The following is a 21,334-nucleotide window of genomic DNA, read 5'->3' as shown; positions in this document are numbered from 1 at the left end:
ATTCTTGTCTGTCTCCGGACAACATATTTAATGCATATTATAAGAATTCATACATGGAACACAAGTGTTTGTAACAAGTAGCGAGCAATTACTATAAACACCATGGAAATGAGGGTTTTGATGCCGTGTAAATCAGTGAATAACCTCTGCTAAATTAAATCACAGTGGTCTCCTTCTCCTTCCCTGAGTCTCGCTTTATTCTGCAAAATCCCTTCCCTTAAAGCTTTCCGGGTGCCTTCCCGAGCGAGCGGTAACCGGGAGAGCGATGAGTTCTGCCGCTCTCCAAGCTCCGGAGACAGACACGTGTGGGACTTGTTTCTAATGACGCGGGGAGCCGTTTGGTTATGGAAGATTTGTCGAAGGATTCGTCCGTCACGGTCTAAGCACGTCCGTTCCTGGAGAGAGGGGAGGAAGCCGTTTAATTTCTCCTGCTTTTGGCTTCGTTCTTATTTTAATTCAAACACTGTGCAAATAATGCTGGTTAGCTAGCTGTGTATGGTGTGATTCGCTACGTATAGGTGCGCTCGGTGTGCCGCTGTATGGCTACATTATTACAGGGCGCCCGGAACGTGCTCCTTCTGATCTGCGCGGCCAGCCAATCTGCAGGTTCTGCGCTCAGCCACGGGAGGGGGTTGACAAGGTCACTGATTTTGGGAGCATGTGAATTGGAAACCCATGGCTAGCTGGACAGCATCAAACTCGTTAACAGCTTTGGTGCCCACATGACAGGGTTACATCAAAAGCGGTGACAGGAGTCCCAGCTGGGCCCCGCTGTCACTGCAAGCCCTTTCATGTGCGCGGGGAATGCCGCGCTGCTTTTTCTGCGCAGTCACCGCCAGACGTGCCTGCCTGCTTGCCAGGACCTGGACCGGAATCTAATCACAACTCCTGATCAAAAAGGCTCATCCGCTAATTACAAGTCGTAAAAGAGCCACTGACAGCAGCCTGTTTACTTGTCAGGGGGTAGTGTTTTGATTCCATGCTAGGGCATGGCTGTAATTTGGCCATGGTGTGAAATGTTTAATTCGATCCGGGTCCTATCCTTCCTCTGCAAGACTCACCGGTCTGTTCTACCAACCAGGCTGGCTAACTCACCTTAATAAAATGATTAAAATATATATTTTATTATTCATTTTTATTTCATTTCCAGGCAGTACATCAATTAATTGTCCAGAGATGCTCTTTAGGACCAAAAACGTAGATTTAATAGGCCCACAGATAAGATAAATGAAAATAGGACTGTGTCATCACCTGTACCTGTGCTCAATGTTAAAATAAAGGAAGTGACATGCTCTTAGTGTGACACTCTAAGACACCGTTCCATCCCACTAATCCTGATTGAGCAGTCATGCTCAGCTACAGTGAGTGAGCTGAAACGTGGGTTCGTTGGGTGTCATATCGAGTGTGTTAACAGAACGATCTTCTGTATTCAGAGCTGAAAGGCCAGACCTCCCTTAATCCCCCATGTGATCTGATCAGTAATGGACAGTAATGGGTATGAACAGAGGAAACTCTCTGACACCGAACTCATAATGATCAGTCTGTTTGCCTGGTGTGTGTTCCGCACTTTGCTAATATCAATTAGTGCCAATTAGTTCAGTTTGTTCATTTATTTGGCATGCGTTTCTGTCTTAGGCAGAAGCATTGATTGGGAATCAAGCAAAGAAAACAAGCTAAATCTAAGCAAACAGTAATTGAGTTAGTGTACACAATTACTATTAAAAGCAGCATATCAGCATCATATTAATATGCACAAGCAGTAATGATCCATAACAGTAATATAACTAAATATAACTAACTAAAATCATGTTATTGTACTCTAAGTGAAAGACAATGGCGTAATGAACTAAAAGACTACCATTACATTATACCACAGTTCCTTCAGGGTTTGGATTGATCAGGTGCTGGGTACTAAGCGAAGTAAAGATAAATAAGCAGTAATGTACATATGTGCAAATCATTTGTTTTAGTGTAGAAGGATGACTTCATTGACAACTGTAATCAAATCTACATCCCCAGTGTTGATACGATCCAATTAAATCAAAGTCGGATGAAGTTTTCAGCAACTGTGTGACTTCTGTGAGATTTCATGGAAACCTCTCAGAAAAGAGCACTTTGCCCTAACTGAAGACACAGTAACACTGGACTACCATAGGCTGCTGTTAAGCTCTGTAAACTCATGAGATGAATACTAGATCTGTCCATTAGTCCAGTTTGTATGTAGACATATAATAGTGTTATCTACAATGTAAGAGATATTGGCTGGTTTTAATTCTTTAAAACCAGCCAATTATTTTTCTTTAATGCTTTTGAGAACATTGAGACGTTTGTTGTAAAAAAAAAAAAAAATCAGAAAGTAAACAAAAAAATTAAGCTGTATCTTGCAGAGGTGTTTTAGATCATTCCCACAGATGTAGAATAATTCAAAATCTAGGTTGGCCTTCTGTGAAGAAGCATAGTACTCTGTAAACAAAAGAAAATCTTACAAAGATAAGAAAACTGCAAGTGTTCATGCAAATACATCTTCATGTCAAAAGTCAAAGCTTATTTGCTATGAATGTCTTAGTTACAGAGTCTGTGAGTGTAATGTACTTAAGGTATGAGACATTAAAATAGCCTTAAGTTTAAATAGGGAAAATTTGTTTGTTAATTGTGCCACAGGGTGATTATGAAACAGAGGAAATTTGTTCTCCTGAAATAATGGAAATAAAAAAAAAATAGCTGAGTTTCTCAGACATGCGGGACATGCTTATAGACTTCCTTCTCCTCAGTTGAGCAACTGTATCCTGCTTAGTGAGACCTTTATGCCATATTCATGAGAGCTTATCGTAGTTAAGTGGGGATTGGCAAGTTGAGAAATCCTCTGGCCACAAACATCAGAGCCTGTAGTGAAATGCTAATTATTAATGAGCGAGTGCCAGGCCTGCATGCTCATCCTTACATAGTGTCCTTGGCTGTAGGCTGCTCCGGTAAGGGGAAAGGCATAGGTCATGCACATTCCTTACCCTGAGGATAAATCCCCATGTTCAGATATATACATTATGTATGGTGTATCTGTTTTGTAGTAGGGCTTGTAGTAGGAGAGTTTGCAAGTTCAAGTCCCAAGTGCTTCATTACTGTTTTACTTTCCAGCAATATTTCACCAGGATTTCCACTGTAAATACCCACATCTTTCAGTACTGTAAATAATACATAAAATGCAACCTGTTTTAGCCATGATGTATGAAGACATCATCAAATTATTAGTAATAACATTCATGATAATGAAAAGACATTTCCCCTCTCTTTCTCTCTCACTCTCTCTGGCACCTAGGTGATCGACATTAAAGAGAAGCTGAAGCAGTCCAAAAAGTTCTGGTCTGCCCTGCCCACTGGCATCTGTGTGGAGGACAAGGTCACAGCCGGGGAGTCTACAGAGGATCAGTGCTGGAATGGGCACAGCAAGGGCAGGTATGGGTGCTGTGTGTACCAGTTCCTCAACTCTGAACCTCTTGGCCTGGCACCAGGGCAAAGTTCAGGACTTGATTAGGAATGGTATAGCAAGCTGCCCAGTGTTGTTTCTTGACTAGACTTGAGAAGAAGGTCTTGAGTTCTCCCATTAAAAGGATTAGACAGGATTACTAAGGCTAGAGGCCTTGCGGTGCTAAAACAGAGAGGACAGGGTGAGCCCTTGCTTTTTCTATTGCATTAGAGGCATAAGAGAAAAAAGCAAACAGTATGCATTCCTGCATCCCCGGAGGAGGGCTAAACACGAAAGCCTCCGACAGAACTGAAAGCACAAACCTTTTTCCCTGGAGTGGAAGTTTACTGTTTGTTTTCTTCTCTTTGAAGTTTTTTTTCCCCTCCTTTTTTTCTAGCCATAATACTGGTGTGCAACTGATTACATTAGCAGGAAAAAAAAAAAAATGTTGGACAAATGAATTTAAATGCTGCTGTGTCCCATTTGGGGAGTGGGAAACAACTGTAGTTAAGGGGTTCCTAATTCTTTATTTAAACTTTCAAAAGAAAAATGGTAATGAAACCTGCAGATTTAAGAATGAGTCTGATATCATATCACAAACAAATCATTCAAATCAAACTTTCCTCTGATCAGCTGGACACACTGTCATTTCTGTGTTTTACCATGCAGATACTTTCTCTTCTTTTGGACTGTAAACTAATGCTTTATGATTTAAAAATAACAGAACAGAGTGTGCTATAAAAGTTGTTGAGTTGTTAAACCACAAAATAGTGTTTTACAATGTTTCTTTTATACTTTGGCTGAAGCTTTTTCATCTCATAGAATTTTGCATCATATTTATTTACAAAATTACATTTTCAGTTGCAAAATTTAGTATCTTCATTCAGCCCCTGAACTTCACGAATCACATCTTTGTTGATGTAGCAAGGTCATTTTACTTACTTCAGTTTAGAAATCCAATCAAATGGAGCACCCAGTATGTTAATATTTAGCCTTTTCCACAAACATGCTGTCAGCATTCAGACTGTTTGTTCTGTCACACCTTTGCACCACACAAAGTGACATGACTTCATGGAGGTACCAGGGCCTATAACAGAAAGCAGTATTCATGACTTCCTAACATTCTTTTTTACATGCAGTTATGAGTACAAATTGAAAATGGAGCAAGAGTCATTTGGCTCCTCCACCCTAAAGGCACTGAGGAAGACCATACTTATCCTCACAGTTTGAAACCAAATCACTCACTGCCATGGAGTTCTGCTCACAGACATCTGGTCCCCTATATTTAATAAGGAAGCCAAGCAGAAATCTAATATATTGCATACCTCCCACCAACACCACTTCCACCACCTCCACCAGCTCCACCAGCTCCAACACACACACAAACACACACATATACACCACCCATCGTTTTGGCTCTCATGGAGCGATCATATCACCAGATGGTGTAATAAATGACCTTTTAAATTATCTGTTAGTGCCGTGTTTTCTGAAATCCCCTCTTATGGTGTGAACAGCAAGTATGAATTTCTGATGGCCTACCTCCCTGAGCTCTGAGAGAAGAAAAAAAGTAGATTAACATATCTATTGATTGTTGAGTGCGGAGGAAGTGTTTTCTTCCAAAATAACACCAAGAGGTCTGAGATATCTTGATACAAATTTAATAGATTTGCAAGGGCTCTCTCCTCTGAATCGTTCTGTAATCTTTTCCAAGTCATTCATCAGATTAGGCCCAGGATGTTCTCACAGCTCACTGATGGTCCTATTTTTGCTTCTTGGAGCATTGGAAAAATTTTTGTTTTACACAAATTTTAAATAGACCTATTGCTAAAAATTTGTCTTTCCACATGATTTCCCCATTATTTGAAATGAATGGGCAAGTAGAGATCAGCATTTGGGAAAGAAGAAGGTCAAAATCAGTGGCTGATGTGATGGAGTAGGTTAAGATCAGTGTCTGAAATGAAGTAGCAGGGGTCTGAAAGGAATAAGAAGGTTTGGAGCTATGTTAGAGAGTTTGAAATTCAGAAGGAAAAGATCAGTGTCTGAAATGACAAAATTTGTTAATATTAGTGTCTGAGATGATGGGGAAGTATGCTAAGATCAGTGGCTGAAATGAATGAGAAAGTTGAAGTGGTGGGAATTGAAAGAACAGGTAGAGATCAATGTTTGAAATGGATGAGCAAGTTGAGATCACTGTCCAAAATTAAAGGAGGTTAAGATCTGTGTCTTATCTGGCGGAAATATTGAGATGGTATGTAAATCCATTCAGCCAGTTCACATGAATGGTCACATCTCCAGACCATCAATAAAACTGTAAAGATGAATAAAATAAAATAAAACAACAATAATTAAACATTCAAAGAAATATAATCCTGCAAAAGGGTGGCACAGAGGTATTCATCCTGTTCCTCGGTTGTCACTTGAGGGCCACAGAGAATTCTCCTTGACAGACGCAGCATGCAGGAGAGAGCGCGGGATAGACTTTAATGCGCCTGTCCGATTTTATTATCCCGCGGGCCTTTACAGCCCTTCAGAGAACATTTCTGAGTTGCTCCAATGTTCCACTTGACATGTTTTACTAATGGCTTAATGAATTGCTGTTTGCCTGGCTGTGTATAAAACTCTGTTTTTTTTTGTTTTTTTTTTAAAAAGAACCTTCTCTCTTTCTAACTTATAGACAAGTTCCATTATTTTGTATTTAACTTTTTTTTTGTTACTTTTAACCAGATAGATCCATTGAGATAAAGAATCTCTTTGGCAGCCTTGCAAAGGAAGCAATGCTTATGCCAAATATGCAATCAACATGAAAATCAATAGAATAGTTTTAGGTTTGAGAGGAAGAATATATTTTGTTTCAGCAACTTTAGCTGTTGTTAAAGTCTGTTTCCCACAGTCCCAGGAAAAGCTTAGTAAACTTGTTTTCAGTCGCAGTGCAAAGTTCATGTGGGATTAAGGATGAGTGTAGAAATCTGATTGGGGTTACACATAGCCTTGTTTTACCGGTGCTGTTTTATGAATAATTTATAATTGTGTTTTTTTTTTTTTCTTCAACCTTGCAGGTACTTCCCGGAGGTTTTGAAGGATGGTTTGACCAACCAGATGAATAACCCTGAGGTGGAAGTGGACATCACCAGGCCGGACACGTTCATCCGCCAACAGATCATGGCGCTGAGAGTGATGACTAACAAATTAAGGAACGCCTACAACGGCAACGACATCTACTTCCAAGATTCCAGTAAGTAATTCAGCCAAGTCATCAGTGCTGTTATGGATTGTTTCCATCAGCCATTCAGCCCTGAGTCTGTATCTCAAAAGTCACACATGGGCAGGAAGAGGTAAAAGTGGATATTAGCATTTCTCTTCCTTTTTTACTGTAATGTTTTTGTTGTTTTTTTTTTTCTTTTCCTAGAAATACAAAAAATGTTTAGAACAATAAATAATAGTTAATATAAAAAATTAGCTTCTGTCAGCTAGATGTTGTATTCACCCTTGTTTTTAAGTGCAGTTGATACATATCAACATGTACATACACGTATACATATACAACAGCTACCTGTGCTTTCTGTAACAAATGTAAACAAAGGTAATTTTTGTCATTATAAAGTCTTGTAAAAAAATAACATGGAAAACGCAATGAATCCTTAACTTTTGTAAGCTTTGTTCTGACCAGATACATTTTATGAGTTCTGGTGAACTAGGAGTACTTGACATGTTATCAATAGTCAACTTAGCATTCTTAAATACAAGTGGAAGGCATAATATGCATATACCCTTATTTGACATGTGAGTGACCATTTAAATTTGACACTTCATAAGATCTGAGGGAAATACTGTGTTAAATGGGCGGAGAGTCTGCCTTTACATTGCTGCGGCATCGTCTCGTGTTTATTTTGGTCCTCTTATAAAGATAAACTGCTCATGACAGACCTCCACTCATCCAGTAACAGCAGACAGATCATTGGGTGATTGCCTTATGAGTGTTCTTTCTCCATCGCTATCGCCATCTAGTGGTAACACAGAAGTTCCATTGGTATCCTAGGGGGGCTGTTCATTTAGTGAGGGGCACATTTCGAGGGTACTTAGTTATAACCAAAAAAGGAGATATGTGAGGTGTGAATCTTGCACTATGTTGCTGAAAGCACCAAAGCGAATGAAATGAGTCAGAAAAGAAAGCGCTGCATTTGTTATGAATCACCCATATTCCTCCTGCTGTTCCTTTGCTGCCCCTGGCTAGAAAAGTATATACAGTAAGAAGTTTCAATGCATTTTCAAAGAGTATTCCTATGTTTCATGAAAAAAAAACACCATCCTCAAAAGATTCTTTACAGTCCCCGGGTGCTGTCTAAAGCTCGTGGCCTTATACAGAATAATTTTTGCATTATTAAGGAGGTGGTAGCATTTACAGAGGAATATTCTTATTTAAATGAGAGTGGGGAACACAAGGGAAAACACTGCCTGCTGACTCTGTCCTCAAGTGCTGTACAGGACCGTCAGAAGCCCCAGTGCATTAGCAGGAAATAGGATACAGTGACAAGGCTTTTGATTAAGTGCAAGTTCCTGTCCGGGTTTGACACTGAGAAGCATGCTGGTACACTGGGAGAGGCAACAGGTCTGCCATGTCTGTCTCTGGAACGAGTGAGACAGTCTGTGTGGTTAGCCAAGGAGCTTTGTCAATCACAGCAGTGCTTCTAAATCCTGGTCCTCAGGGCACGCTGCGCAGTGAATGCTTGTTCCCACTGATTCTGCTGCATTGGGTATGACTGAGATGTTCATTAAATACTTATCTGAATTTGACATCATCTGATAGCCATCTGCTTTAATTTCCAGACTATTTAGGGGGTCTATTTGGGCTAACAGAAAGATACAGTGCAGTACAGAAACTTTTTATATGCATTCAGCCTTTAAATAAGGTTTTCTCAATTAAGGTCAATTTGTTGTTCAAAGACTTGTTTGACATACAAAAATAGTTAACTGAATAATTAGTGTTTGTTAATTGAGATGAATGCTAATCTGTATTAAATGTTTGTGTGTGTGTGTGTGTGTGTGTGTGTGTGTGTGTTTATGTGTGTTCGCGCGCATACACATGTGTGTGCGTGTCTGTACCTGTGTGTGCGCGCGCACGCGTGCGTGCGTGTGCGTGTGTGTGCGCCTGTCTGTGCGTGTGTCTGTGTGTGTGCGCGTGCGTGTGTGTGCGTGTGTGTGTGCGCCTGTCTGTGCGTGTGTCTGTGCGTGTGTGTGTTTGTGTGTGTGTGTGTGTGTGTGTGTGTGTGTTGCAGGTGACGAGGGCAGCGGCTCAGGCAGCGGGAGCGGGTGCACAGAGGCATGCGTCACCGAGTTTGACTTTGTCAGCACAGAGGCCCCTGTGGTGGGCGCAGACAGGAGCGACGAGCGGGCGTCGGCCCCTAATCCCAGCTCCTCTCTCGTGCTGGTCAGCGCCCTTGCCCTAACAATTCTGGCACTACAGAGGCAATGGAGATAATGGGGGAGAGAGGGGGGTTGTCACCTTGGACAGCAGGGGAGATTTTTGCTGTTGTGTTCTCAATCAGACAAGACTACAACCTTGGCGACCCGACTAAAAAGAGTTTGTACAGAAGAGTGCAGCGCTGCATCCTGCTTTTTCCCGCTTTTTTCCAAAGAGCACTTGGTGACATCACAGAGCAGCTTTCATAGGTCAGCCTCCTTATTCCAGAACTCTTTGAAGATTCTCTCTCAGAGAACTTTTTTTGTGTTTCAAGACGTTCTTTAAAAGAAAAAAAAAAATCTATTTTTTCTTTTATACGGCAGAAGTGATGTGACCTTAAAAGAGACCGAGGCGATGCCTCAAGATGTTTAGTGTCCCCTGTCGTTCTGGCACTCGAAAAGAAGAAATTGTCGTATGTACCACTGTGAGAATGCATGAAAAGAGTCATAAGTAACAACTTAAGAGATATGAGCTCTCTGATACTAAGCACTTTGTATAGAGATATTTTAATGAAAAGTTCCATTTTTTCTTTAATGAAGATTATTTCCCAGTGATGTTCACAACATCTTTCTGTCATCTCTAACCTCATAGCAACTAAATGTGTTTCAGCAAAAAACATTTTTTTGGAAAATACATAGCTTCCCAACTGGCTCTACGCACTCCACACAACAGTCCCAAAATTTGCAGAGAGATATCAGAATATGTGGGAAAAATAAATGTTTTACATTTTAAATGTTATGAATTATATAATTTATATATAATTTCTTTGGTGAAGGACTGCTCATATCTATCAAGCTGTTACTGATGGCAGCATTCTTTTTCTTTAAAATGAAGACAGTAATTTATTTTGTACTGGTATGTAATTAAAAAAAAAAACAAATAGGTAATTTATAAAGTTTCTATGGACTCAGTAGCCTTTGATCATTTTATTAAATTGAGACATGAGTGTGGTGGTGCCACAATTTCCCATGATGCAATGCAATTTTTCCATCAGTTTTCTCTTTTGTAATGTTTCGTCCTAAGGAAAGTAATCAAGTTCTGCTTTCGCCCCCCTCTCATCCCCATGTTGATACTGAGCATGCTTGTAACAGCAGTTCATATCACGGACATCATAACCTTTAAAGACATGTACCTTTAAGGAGGTGCTGCTGAGTTCTGGTAGGCCCACTGTACATCTTATCAAGAAATAGAAGCCAAGAAAAAAGTCTCCTTTTTAGTCTAGTATTAATCATCTATTTTTATAATCACAGATTTTAACTTTTATCTATTAGCTCAGGGTTGACATGTCTGTAAACATGTAAAGTGTTTTGTCAACCGTATTTTTTTGTTGTTGTTGTTATTGTTGTTTGTATGTCTGTTTTTAAAAACCGCACATGCTAAACTTGATCTCATCCTAAGCACATGTTCATCCAGGCTTCCCAGACGTGTTTACAACCTGAACCTCTGGCTCCTACACACTCTCCTATTTGTACTTTAATGCATTTTGGAAGTAGGCAAATTTGACCTCTGGAATTGTCTTCAGTGCAACACTGAAAAAATCATTTGTGAATATATGGTCCTACTGAATCTTTGAAATACTGCTAAAGATCAGTGGGAATGGCATCTACTTCCTGATTGCTTACTTTTATAGAGAAAAGTCAGTTTTTGCCATGCACAAGGCAACAATGGATTGGGTGAGAGCACCTGGATTTCAAAATGGATAGTGAGGTACAAAGTGAGGTCATGTCTATCATTATATTTTCGGTCTTTGAGTTGGACTTGAAGGTCATTCTTTATATTGATGTGATTTTGTACCTGTGCCATTGCACATGCAACTACTATGTGAGTACTGTATAAGTACGCAAGTGTAATTACATTGCTACATTACAGTAAGCACTGTGTTATGACAAGTTATATTTAGTACTTGCAAAGTATGTAGGATGCACATATGTAATTGCATAGGTACAAGGCAGGTGTAATGCCAGATTGAACAGAATCTATATAAAGGGGAAAAGAAAACATTTTGGTGAGCATTGCTTGGCATTTTAATTGCACAGATACTGCCTTGTGTATGCTATTTACTTCCAAGTTAAGTAGGGGATACAAATATCCTTCAAGAATGAAGTTACAGGATAGTTTCATAGTGTTTCAGCCAGTGCTACATTTTTCTTTTTCTTTATAAATAGATTCAGTTTCAAAAGTCATTTTTTTTTCTTTTTTTTTGTTGCTGTCTTCCTCTCCAGATTCTATTTGCTTCCTTGCAGAGATACACATATTTGGAATCACCACAAGCAAAAACAAGTTCCTGCTTACCGTCTGCATTTGAAATGTGCATTGGACATTTGGGATTTATGAGTTATTAGTTCTTACAAACACCCGAGAAGCCCTCAATGAAAAGGAGACCCACTGGGGGGTTATAAGATCCATGTGAAAAACACATTATACCCCTTCCACAGACATTCACACTAATCAAAACAAACACTGCCCTGGCTAGCATACACTGCTTTACTTTGACATATTTTGAAGATCATTTCATATTCATATTGGATGTTTGGCTGCATTTAAAAAAAGGGTGGGTAAGAGAAAACATATTTACTCGAATATGTTGTGGAAAGTTTGGGAACTCCTGCTGCAGCAGGCGTTATAGAGAACAGCAGTAGAACATGACGAAGTATCTATAAGGGAAAAGTGGCAGCACTCCATCTCATCCTCCTGCGTTCTGGGCATATCTTCCCTTCCCAGGGAAAGCTCAAAGACAGCTGTGGCCCTCTGGGAAATGACAAAGGCAAAGCCTTAGCGGAGGCTGAGTCAAGCCTGACCGCACCGCTGAGAATATCCAGCAGAGGGCAGGATGCAGTGACTGTGAACTGTCTCGAATTACTGAGGGGGATTTTTATTCTCAGCAAATAAAATCCAACAGGGGAAAAAAATGAGCTCACGTGGTGGTGGTGGTGGTGGTGGTGGTGGTATTGGGAGGCTCTGTTGCTGCAGAGCCCGTGGACTTACTCAGCATTAGAAACCCTATTTTCTCCTGTCAGCCTCTACCTGCTGCGGTCAGACAAGGCATCAGAGTCCGCTAAGCACAGCTTGTGGCACAAGCTGCCTTAGTAGCCAGTTTTATTTTTGTTCAACAGGTCATTTGCCATCATCATATGATGTGATGTATCGCATATCTATGGCCATCACTTCACTATGTGCAAATCATAATGAAGAATGTCAAATAGTATGTATATCAGTCACTGGGTTTCCTCTAGGACACGAACATTGCGTGTCTGTGTGTACAACGGTCAAACTCTAAGCAGCTGTGATTTGCATTTAGAAATTGCAGTATAAAAGGTGATTTTATGATGCAAGACACCACTTTTTTTCCCCATCACACTTTGATTACGTTTTACAGTAACAAATTTTGTCTTGTCAAAAACAGAAGTTTTATTTACATCAGTAAAAATAGCAAAGTCTCAAAAAGCCATGTCGAAAAAAAGTATTGCATTAAATTTTGGCAGAGATCACACAACTGCATTTTACTGTACAAAAGAATACGAGGGCACTATTTGGAGCTTAAAGCCAAGGCTGAAAAGCATTGCTTTAAGCAAACAGAGTCGGCGGTGTTACACGGCATTGAAGTCGTAAAAGCAGACATGCCTTACAGTTTTTTAAAAAAAAATTATTAAAAAATGGTTTGCATTTGGGTTTTTCTTACTCTTTCTTGTATACAGATAAATAATGAAGGTGTGCAAATAAACATTTATTAAAAATAACCACTTGTTGGTGCTTATATTTCAGAGGGCTTAAGCACACTATGCAAACCGCGCTTTGTGACCCACTCCTTTGCAGCGTGCCAATGGTGTGATGCTTTGCTTTCACTGTATTTGCTCAGCTTCCGCCCTTACCGCAGGTCACTTGCTTTGGCTAACATATCTTTTATCCAGCTGGATATTTACAGAAGTGATTCAGGTTAAAAGTATCTTGCTAAAGGCTAGAACAACAGTGCCCCGTACTGGATTTAAACATGTAGCCCCCTGGTTTAAATAGCAGGTCTCTCATTGCTATGCTGCTTTGTGTCCATTATTTGTCCATATTCTTAAGAAAGGACACAAAACAGTGTGTAAAAAGTGACAGACATGTAATAATTGACATATATAATGCACCATAATATTACAAATGCAAAAGTGACCAGCCTTTAAATGTTAACATAGTTTATTCATTTCAATAAAGCTTTAATACATACAATTTTTACATCAGTGTTACAGAGAACAAATCTGACAAGACACTCTCAAAGAAGTTCTCCAAACTTTTCTTTGCGCATTAATTCTCAGGAAACATTTGAGCACCATTGTTCGCAGACCTCTAACTTCGGAGGGCATTCAGTCTAACTATCTGTGGTGGCTATGTCCTTTTCAGCAACACGTTTAAGCAAGTATTAACCCCCGCCCACACACACAGTGTCTAATGCACAATTTTTTTTGTTCATTTCATTGATTGCTTGGCTTGTGAGGGCGTGTGCACACTTAAAAATATGTACTTGCTTAGTTTTGAGCATTAGGGCAAAATCGAGGACAAAACACCACACGGTGGTTATATTGAATCTGTGATCTACTCTACGAGTCCCTTGCAGTGGGAGTTTGAACTTTCTAAATTTTAGCACCTCGTTCTTTCTTAGGCTTGACCCTCCTCCTAAGCTTCCTCTGTGTACTTCCTGTTGGTGAACTCGGCCTTGATGAGAGGCTCGAAGCCCCGTTTTCTCCGCTGCCGCAAGTACAGCACCAGCAGGAGCAGCAGAACCAGGAGGCCCAGGAAGACCCCGCCCAGCGTGGAGCCCAGGACGACCACGGCAGCTGCACTGTCTGTGTCTGAGAGGAATGCATAGGGGGAGAGAGAGAGCAGTTCAGCACACAGTCACAGGCTGAAGCATTTTAACCAAGGTATGGTTCCAGTCGAAAGTTTGGACACACCTGATTAAGATCATGGGAAACATGCATTCAAAGACGTCTTGATCTAAAGACTTATGCTTAAATGCTTGAAATTTGTTTTTTAGACAAATATAAATAGTGATGTCGATGCCTATGTATGAATTTCTGTACAAAAAGTTTAATTTTAAGAAATATTTTTGGCTACTTTGAAGAATGTAAATTATAAGATTTGTTTTTATTTGTTTATAACATTTTTTGGTCATTGCATAATTCCATTTGTGTTATTTCATAGTTTTGGTGTCTTTACTGTTATTCTAAAATGTGGAAAATAGTGAAAATAAAGAAAGAGAAGTGTGTCCAAACTTTTGACTGGTACTGTACATAAACCTGAAATGTTTCAGTAAATATCCAGTAATATCACCTGATAATATGTAATATGGATCACAAGTTCAGCAAATGCAACATAAGTCCGAGAGTCACAGACCTTCTAGGTCTATGGCGTAGGAGTACCCAAGCTGCTCCGAGCTGATATAGATCTCCTCATTAGTCACTGGCGGGAAAAAGGGAACCATGTTGTAGTCTCTGTTGTGGCCAATGGGTGCCATTTCATCTGGGAAGCTGGAGTTTGGCGGAATGAACCGTTTCATCCACTCATCAAAGATTGCATCCGTAAAAGCGTGGAGCACCTAATCAGAGAGAGAGAGCAAGCAGACAGGGATTAACAATAGTACAAGAATACTTACACTGAAACAGAGCAAACTCCAGGTGTCCAATTAGGGAAAACAGGTATTAACCATGACTCAGACACTTATGTAAACAGACATGACAGCATCTCGATAGAGTGTTCTTGGGTTAACAATAACACAGACAGAAAACAGCAATTGACAGTTAAACAGACTTTCATCTAACAAGTGAAAGCTAAAGTTTAAACTAGCACATGCTAATAAAGAGAAAGAGAGAAGACAGGGTTACAGTAACACACAGAGAGTACAGGGATTAAAATGCTGTAAGTAGACCAAAATGAAGAGCCCAGGCACACAATAACTCCTTTTCACCCACAGAGAGAGAGCTCAGAGTATAACAACAAAGCAGACTTTCACACAATAGATTAGCTTTGAATCTGGTTGAGGACGTTTGTGGTTTATCAGTTTTTGTCTCTTGCAAACACCCAGAAAGCCCAATGACAATAACACACACAGCGTGGGTACAGGGATAATATATAACACAATCTGAGAGCGTTATTCTCATCTGTGGTTTCACCTGAGCTATGCTTGAAGGGAACATTATTGCCTAGCTCAGATTTAAATTCGCAGATTTGCGTTAAACACCTAATAATGTTATCAAATTGCGTGATCTTAAGCGCTCATTTAAATCAATCATGAGTTTAACCAAGCATCACTTACAGGCTTCACAGTCTATTCCCATCACACACAGTCATTTTCTCAGTTTTCATTCTGAATTCGATTGATGAGATCATAATGGTTTGTTTGATTTTCGTTTGGAAGGAACAAATAGCTCACATGACACACTTAGTGATAGTTTCAGTGGAACTGCAAGGGCTACACCCTCTAAATCTACATTGCACCCCTTCACTCCTGCTTGCACAGTCTAATCCTGCCAATCATATTTTTATTATCATAATTTAATATCATGTCATTTAACATGCCATGGTCATGTTCATGCTAACTTGTTTTCTGACAAGGCATGAGCAACCAGAAAAAGCAAAAAGCTGAAGCTGTTGCTTTAAGTTTTGAACTTTTTTAAGTTTTCATAATATTAAAAATACTTGTGCTCAAATGGTTTGTTGCATTTCAATGCAAATGATATGCATTGTCATGCACGATGTGTGGTAGTCACGCACCAATGAAAAGTGCTACTACCTCAAAAGTTAACAGCGAAATAATAAGCATTATAGCAGTCAAAGTGTAATTAACTGCTTTAACAACTGACCGCCACACATTGCATAGTTTAAATCCTTTTGAGTTCACCAATCATTATTCATAATATTATTTGTCATATAGGCTATCAAGCATGTAGCAACCCATTATGAAGCCATTATGTGGCTATTAAGTTATTTTACACAAAATCTATCAATATGTCATGCGCGCATGATGCAGATGCAATTAAAGTGTTACCAAAAAATTAAATATTGCTGCTTTTGGTTATCTGGCAAAAGCACGCATTGAAGAAAATGAGACTTTTCTTTTTGCTTTGTTGCAAATATATCTCCTCAAACAAAGGCAGATTCATTCAAGCAGTAACAGGGACCTAGACTATAGGAAGAGTAGTGTGTTTTTATGGGCTGCATTGACAGGAAAACTCCAGAGTCTGGAATGTGACGCATGCAGTCACAGGGTGCAGCTGACGTTCTCACACACACAAACACACACATGCACGCAGCTCACGGGTACAAAGCTGACGGGTACAAAGACAGAGCTCTTGCGTGATATTCTATAAAAATCCCTCGGGATGTCCCATTCATCATTATCATATTCATCACCACATTCATCTAGCACATAAGTGCTTCTGTGTTTAATACACCTTTGCATTGTGTACATGAATGCACTCATATGACTAAATAATGCTCAATGTTCATGTAGACACTGCACATAAGACAACAAACCTCTTATATTCATAAATCAGATCAATTTCAAATGACTCCATGAAAGCTTTGGGCTTTAGATCCCTCTTTTGCTCTTAACCCAGAAAAGTTTGCAGGGTACAACTACAGAGAGTATAAACTTGGTTGGACTGGTCCATCTTCTACCTTGTTCCTACATTGATAAGCTAGCATTATCTCCTGTCAAAGTAAGGAGGTACCTTTGTAGGAAGATCAGTCATGTGTTTGCCAATAGATGGAAAGATAAGAAACCTGCTGGACTTAGGACACAGGCTTTGTTCAGGACCTGCTTACCAGAAAGATGGGATCGTTGGCAGCAGAGTGGGACAGACCACTGGTTCCGTTCAGGAAAGAGTGGACCAGGTTGTGGAGGTTGGCCACAGAGGCATCCAGCTGACCGTCTGGCCTGTCGTAGCCTTCCAGAGCATTCCTGGAGTTGCACACACACCAAAGACATCTCAGAATACCAAACTGTGGGCTGGTTATTGTGTACAGCAAGGGGTCGAAGTGTGAGAAGACCTTGTTATGTGTCATGAAAGAAAAGTGGGTTACGATGTCTGAAGGTCGGTGCCTTGTGCATTTTAAGTATGCAAGACCTAACTTGCAAGTAGACTGTTGTCCTTGAGGAGCTCTCAGTAACAAGCATTTGTCCTTGATTTTCTTTTTTTTTCCAATGTTGTAGTCTCACTCCAGGAAAAAGCAAACTGCATTTTTTTAAAAATACAGGCAAAATATAACCTTTTAGCTGTACTGTGATAAAATATTATTCAGACTGGATAAAATCTCATGATTAAGCATGTTGTCAATGGACTGCGTGGGCAAGATTGTTTGAGCTATGTGCTTGATCTAAACTAGAATCTTCTGAAGTATAAACATAATCAATTCTAAGCAGCAAGCCATATTTATTACAGCCCACTTTCAAATAGGTGAAAAGTGGTTTGAAGCCACACTTTGAGCGATTGGAAGTATATGACCGCACTTCTCATTTTTATGCATACTGCCACTCTTTCATCAATACATTTCATTTTGTGTCACTGAACTGAATGAAAATCAAAAGTATACAGTACATTAGAATTAGGCTCTCACAAGATTACCACAGGCACATTGCACTCTGTCAAAAAAATAAAATCTTGAAATTTTGAATTCATTTCTGATATTTTGCTGAACTCTGCCCACAAAACAGTCTGCAGGGTGTAGGAAAAATATTATTCAAAATATAAGCAAACAGACCATATCTTCGGATTCATAAAATAAACAATTTGTTATTTTATGCCACGTTTTCCCACTAGAGGGCAGTAACAATCAGTTTTAACTTTCAAATATAAATAATAAGTTATTATTATTTTTTTTTTTTAATTTAAATATTCAGGGATTGAGACTGAGAACGGTAAATACAGTCACTTTGTGCCATGTAGAGAGAAGTCACACTACCTAAAGCTGAACGTGGAGTTCGTAAAGTAGGGAGGGCTGTCAAAGTCTCTGAGGTTGAGGCAGCTCCTGACATCATTCATGCTGGGCAGGCTCATATTGGTCCTTTCAGAAGACATGCCCCGTCTTAAAGACCCCTCATTGGTCCCATTGCAGAGGGTAACCAAGCGGTTATACTCGTCCAGGCTGCAAGAAAAAACACACTCATTCTTCCATCACTGAGCAGCTGCAGTGCGAACAACACACAGACACACACACATGCAGACAATACTCATGCAAACACACACACAGACAAAGTACACACGGCATACCCATACCACCCGTTAAGGCAGAGGTGGATGCGGGAAAGGATCTAGTCATCGCGTTGATGACAAAATATGTAGTAAATGTTTTTATATTCACATTCAAAGCACATTTGGGAAGGTGCATACTTTTAGACACGAACTTGATCAATCAGTTTATATTGATGAACAGTTACATTTTCTTTCACAGAAACACGTAAGCACAGAAGGGTTCGATTCGCACACACACCTGTTGCACACCACCCCCCATCTGGAGAACCTGGACCGGGGACTAATGAGGGAGGGGTCGTCCGCACTGCGGCCCCCCAGGAGAGAATCGGTGCAGACGTCACACTCGGTCTGCCCCGTGGCGAAGTTCCAATATGGCACTGCAAAGTTTTCGTTTCCTGATAATTTCTGCGTGAGAAAAATGCGGAGAAAGAGCCCCTGATCTCAAAGCCCACACACACCGCTGTGCAGCACAGCTCTGATTCCATCTCTCTGCAGTCTAATTGTTGCTTCACTCTTCGTCTCTGTGTAATGATCCACATACTCTGGGGGAAGTTCAAGGAATTACAACATGGCAATGCTATGACATTTTTGCTATCTTGTTACCCTTTTATCCCATACTGTATGATGCCACTGTTTGACAAATTGATCATTTAAGTCTCCTTTAAATATAAAACTGCTGTGGGAAAAAAATAAATAAATAATTCATCAAATGAGTTCCAGACGGCTCATATGAAGTGTTATCTTCACATCAGGTCACATCAGATCAGTGAGTGATTGACAGTGAAAGCAAGTTGAAAGAAACATTCTGTGACTGGAATTTAGGTAAGGTAAATAGCCATCTTTCCAACGGTAAATACTGAAATTGGTTTCAGTTAAACTGCTATCATTCCACTAGTTAGTGTAAATTAATCCAAAGAGGGTTTGAGGTGTTCTTACCTGCAAGTCTCTCTCCAGGAGCAGTAGGTGGTACCTGTGCCAGGTGATGAACGCTGGTCCTTTGTGGGCGAAATCGATTGCCTTGAACGGCCGACCCGGGCCTAATGAGGTACAGAGATTCCATTCAAACATTATCATATTCATCTGACTACATTTCCTATCTGTCACCTACAGTGTAATACATTTCCTGCAATTCCCCAAACAATAAAAAAGAAAATGAGTTATTGTAGCACTCAACCTTTGACCAAAATGGCATTTGTTTTGCAATCAATTTCGTTCTTAGCTATGAGAAATCAAAGATTTTTTTTTCTTTAAGTAGAAATACTTCTAAATACTTTAAGAAGTAGTAACACCTGCTTTAGCTCTTCACTCAGTTAAGGACAAAGCACATTTGTAGCTAGACTGAACATGGGGTCTTCACCTTCTCTTCTAGTCTGCTTTTTATTGCTCACTAGGTATCAAAGTGCTGCACTTCACGTTCACTCTCAAGAACCCTGCTGCAGATTCTGAATATTTCCTCCCTTTTCAAAGCTTGATTTTCTTTAGACATCAATGTTCACAGAGAGACAGAACAACCATACTTTGAGATGTCCATTTAAGTTATTTTTCTAGGCGCAGCAATTACTAGAATTAGACCTCACAGAACAGAACAGCCTGTTCCACTAAAACTCACGTACCCATCACTGCCTGACAAAGAACTGATGGGCAAAAACTGTTAGGACTCTATCTAGTTTAAGTGGCTTGCATTCACTGGTTAACATTTGGTGAGCAGTCCTCATCACTAGAAGCACCTCAGAAAAGCACAATATTAAATCAACATTGTAACAGAGCACTTGCTGTCCTGTTCCTCTGTGACTTACACACTGGTTCATTGGCCAGAAGCACTCGCTTTAATGCCACAGTTCATAAACACATGTTCACCTAGGAGTGTGTCTCTGACGGAGTAATAGTGCTGCCACACAAAAAAGTCATAGATGGAGATGTTGTTGAACTGGGGCTGGGTGCCATTGGGCCCTAGCAGGCCGAGCCAGTGCTGGGTGGCGATGACATAGTCGGGGTGGATGGTGGTCTTGGCGAGGTCCAGTACATCCAGGAACTCCTGGAGCTCAGCTGTGGTCAGAGAGTGGATGTTCTTGCGCGTGACGGGGGCCTTGCGCTGGTCACAGTTGGGTCCCGTCCAGCCAAATTTACATTCTCCGCAGTTGTAACCCGCAAAGTTTCCTGATGTTCAGACACAGAGTGAGAGAGAGAGGGACAATAAAAAACCTACTGCCTTAAGCTTCCATGGGTTGTAAAGCTACTTTGACTTCAAAATATTGATATTCGATATTGAAACAGTCTGTTTGCCTCAAAGTATTGTGAACAACCCAATAATTATAGGAAAGAAAATTTAAACTTAAGATACTTCAGTTGATGAGAAATGCAATATAAAACACTGCTTATTTTTAAAAACTAAAATCAACAGAACTGGATAAGGGCTTGTGATAAAAATACATTGCACACTTTCAGGGCCTACTCACCCGAGCACCTGCAGGTTCGGTTGAAGAACTTCGTGGGCCACCTCTCCCTGTCATCGACGTTCCTCAACCTGTAAGGTCCGCCCCATGGCTTGGTGTCCACTCTCACGCTGGTGCAGTTTCCTCTCCCCGACAGAGTCCCGCAGAGGTCGGCGGGGTCGCCGCTGAGGGAGGGGCAGCACTGCTTGGAGGTGATCCCCTCCACTGTGCAACAGGCTCTGGGAAACTGAGCATCCGCCCTGTCGGACCACGTCGCAAAACATACCAGGACGATCGCCAGCGCCCTCATCATCTCTAACACTCAGGAGGGAGGGGAAAAAAAAAACTCTCCCTTATCTAACTTAAAGTCCAGAAATCAATTTGCACACCAAGCCACTACGATGGCTCGCTTAATTAGTCACTCCAACAAGGCGTGGAATTGAATCTAATGCTCTGCAACCGTCCTCAGCTGTGTATCTTAAATTTGACACAGCACAGAAAAGTTGTTCTAACATTTGTGAAGTGCATCTGCTAAGAGAACGGTCTCTCTGTGTCTGCTCCGCGGCTGGAGGATTAACAATGGCCCCAATTTATACGCCGCCTTCGAGTCGTACTTGGAAGGATTTAGTCGAAGGTCTCGTGGTAATCACCTGACAGTAGTTTAATTAGTTCAGAGAAAGGGAACCACAGAGTGGTGCAGAAAAGCACTTTTTGGAGTATTAGGACTATCTGTCTCTTAAAATGGTTCACA

The 21,334-nt window shown here is 40.5% G+C and overlaps 2 protein-coding genes across 2 annotated transcripts in view; one reads left to right on the top strand and one right to left on the bottom strand.

The window, feature by feature from the left end:
- Nucleotides 1-9,622, top strand: part of LOC118785573 (glypican-6-like) — a 217,291-nt gene extending 207,669 nt beyond the window's left edge. Inside the window, exons 7-9 of the mRNA XM_036540350.1 lie at nucleotides 3,314-3,450; nucleotides 6,520-6,695; nucleotides 8,737-9,622. Of these exons, the coding sequence (XP_036396243.1) occupies nucleotides 3,314-3,450; nucleotides 6,520-6,695; nucleotides 8,737-8,939 (516 nt within the window). The 3' untranslated portion in view covers nucleotides 8,940-9,622. The remainder of the gene's footprint in view (nucleotides 1-3,313; nucleotides 3,451-6,519; nucleotides 6,696-8,736) is intronic.
- Nucleotides 9,623-13,574: 3,952 nt separating this feature from the next.
- dct (dopachrome tautomerase) lies at nucleotides 13,575-20,896 on the bottom strand. Its single transcript, XM_036540351.1, has 8 exons — nucleotides 20,608-20,896; nucleotides 20,009-20,308; nucleotides 19,088-19,188; nucleotides 18,390-18,556; nucleotides 17,862-18,044; nucleotides 16,725-16,860; nucleotides 14,295-14,496; nucleotides 13,575-13,750 (listed from the first exon to the last, which is right to left on the bottom strand). Exons 1-8 carry the CDS (start codon nucleotides 20,894-20,896, stop codon nucleotides 13,575-13,577), a joined length of 1,554 nt encoding a protein of 517 aa, XP_036396244.1.
- Nucleotides 20,897-21,334: the final 438 nt, after the last annotated feature.

Source organism: Megalops cyprinoides, chromosome 11 (genome assembly GCF_013368585.1).
Source record: "Megalops cyprinoides isolate fMegCyp1 chromosome 11, fMegCyp1.pri, whole genome shotgun sequence".
Taxonomy (NCBI): domain Eukaryota; kingdom Metazoa; phylum Chordata; class Actinopteri; order Elopiformes; family Megalopidae; genus Megalops; species Megalops cyprinoides.
Note: the sequence above shows the minus strand (reverse complement) of the source record. Positions and strands in the feature narration are given on the sequence as shown.

What these genes read in the sequence shown, in the direction of transcription:
- dct (XM_036540351.1), bottom strand. Translation starts at nt 20,896, where the DNA reads ATGATGAGGGCGCTGGCGATCGTCCTGGTATGTTTTGCGACGTGGTCC. An exon ending in TCCTGGAGAGAGACTTGCAG is followed by an intron (nt 18,557 to 19,087) that starts GTAAGAACACCT and finishes TTTCTCACGCAG; the next exon opens with AAATTATCAGGAAACGAAAA. An exon ending in AACTCCACGTTCAGCTTTAG is followed by an intron (nt 16,861 to 17,861) that starts GTAGTGTGACTT and finishes GTGCAACTCCAG; the next exon opens with GAATGCTCTGGAAGGCTACG.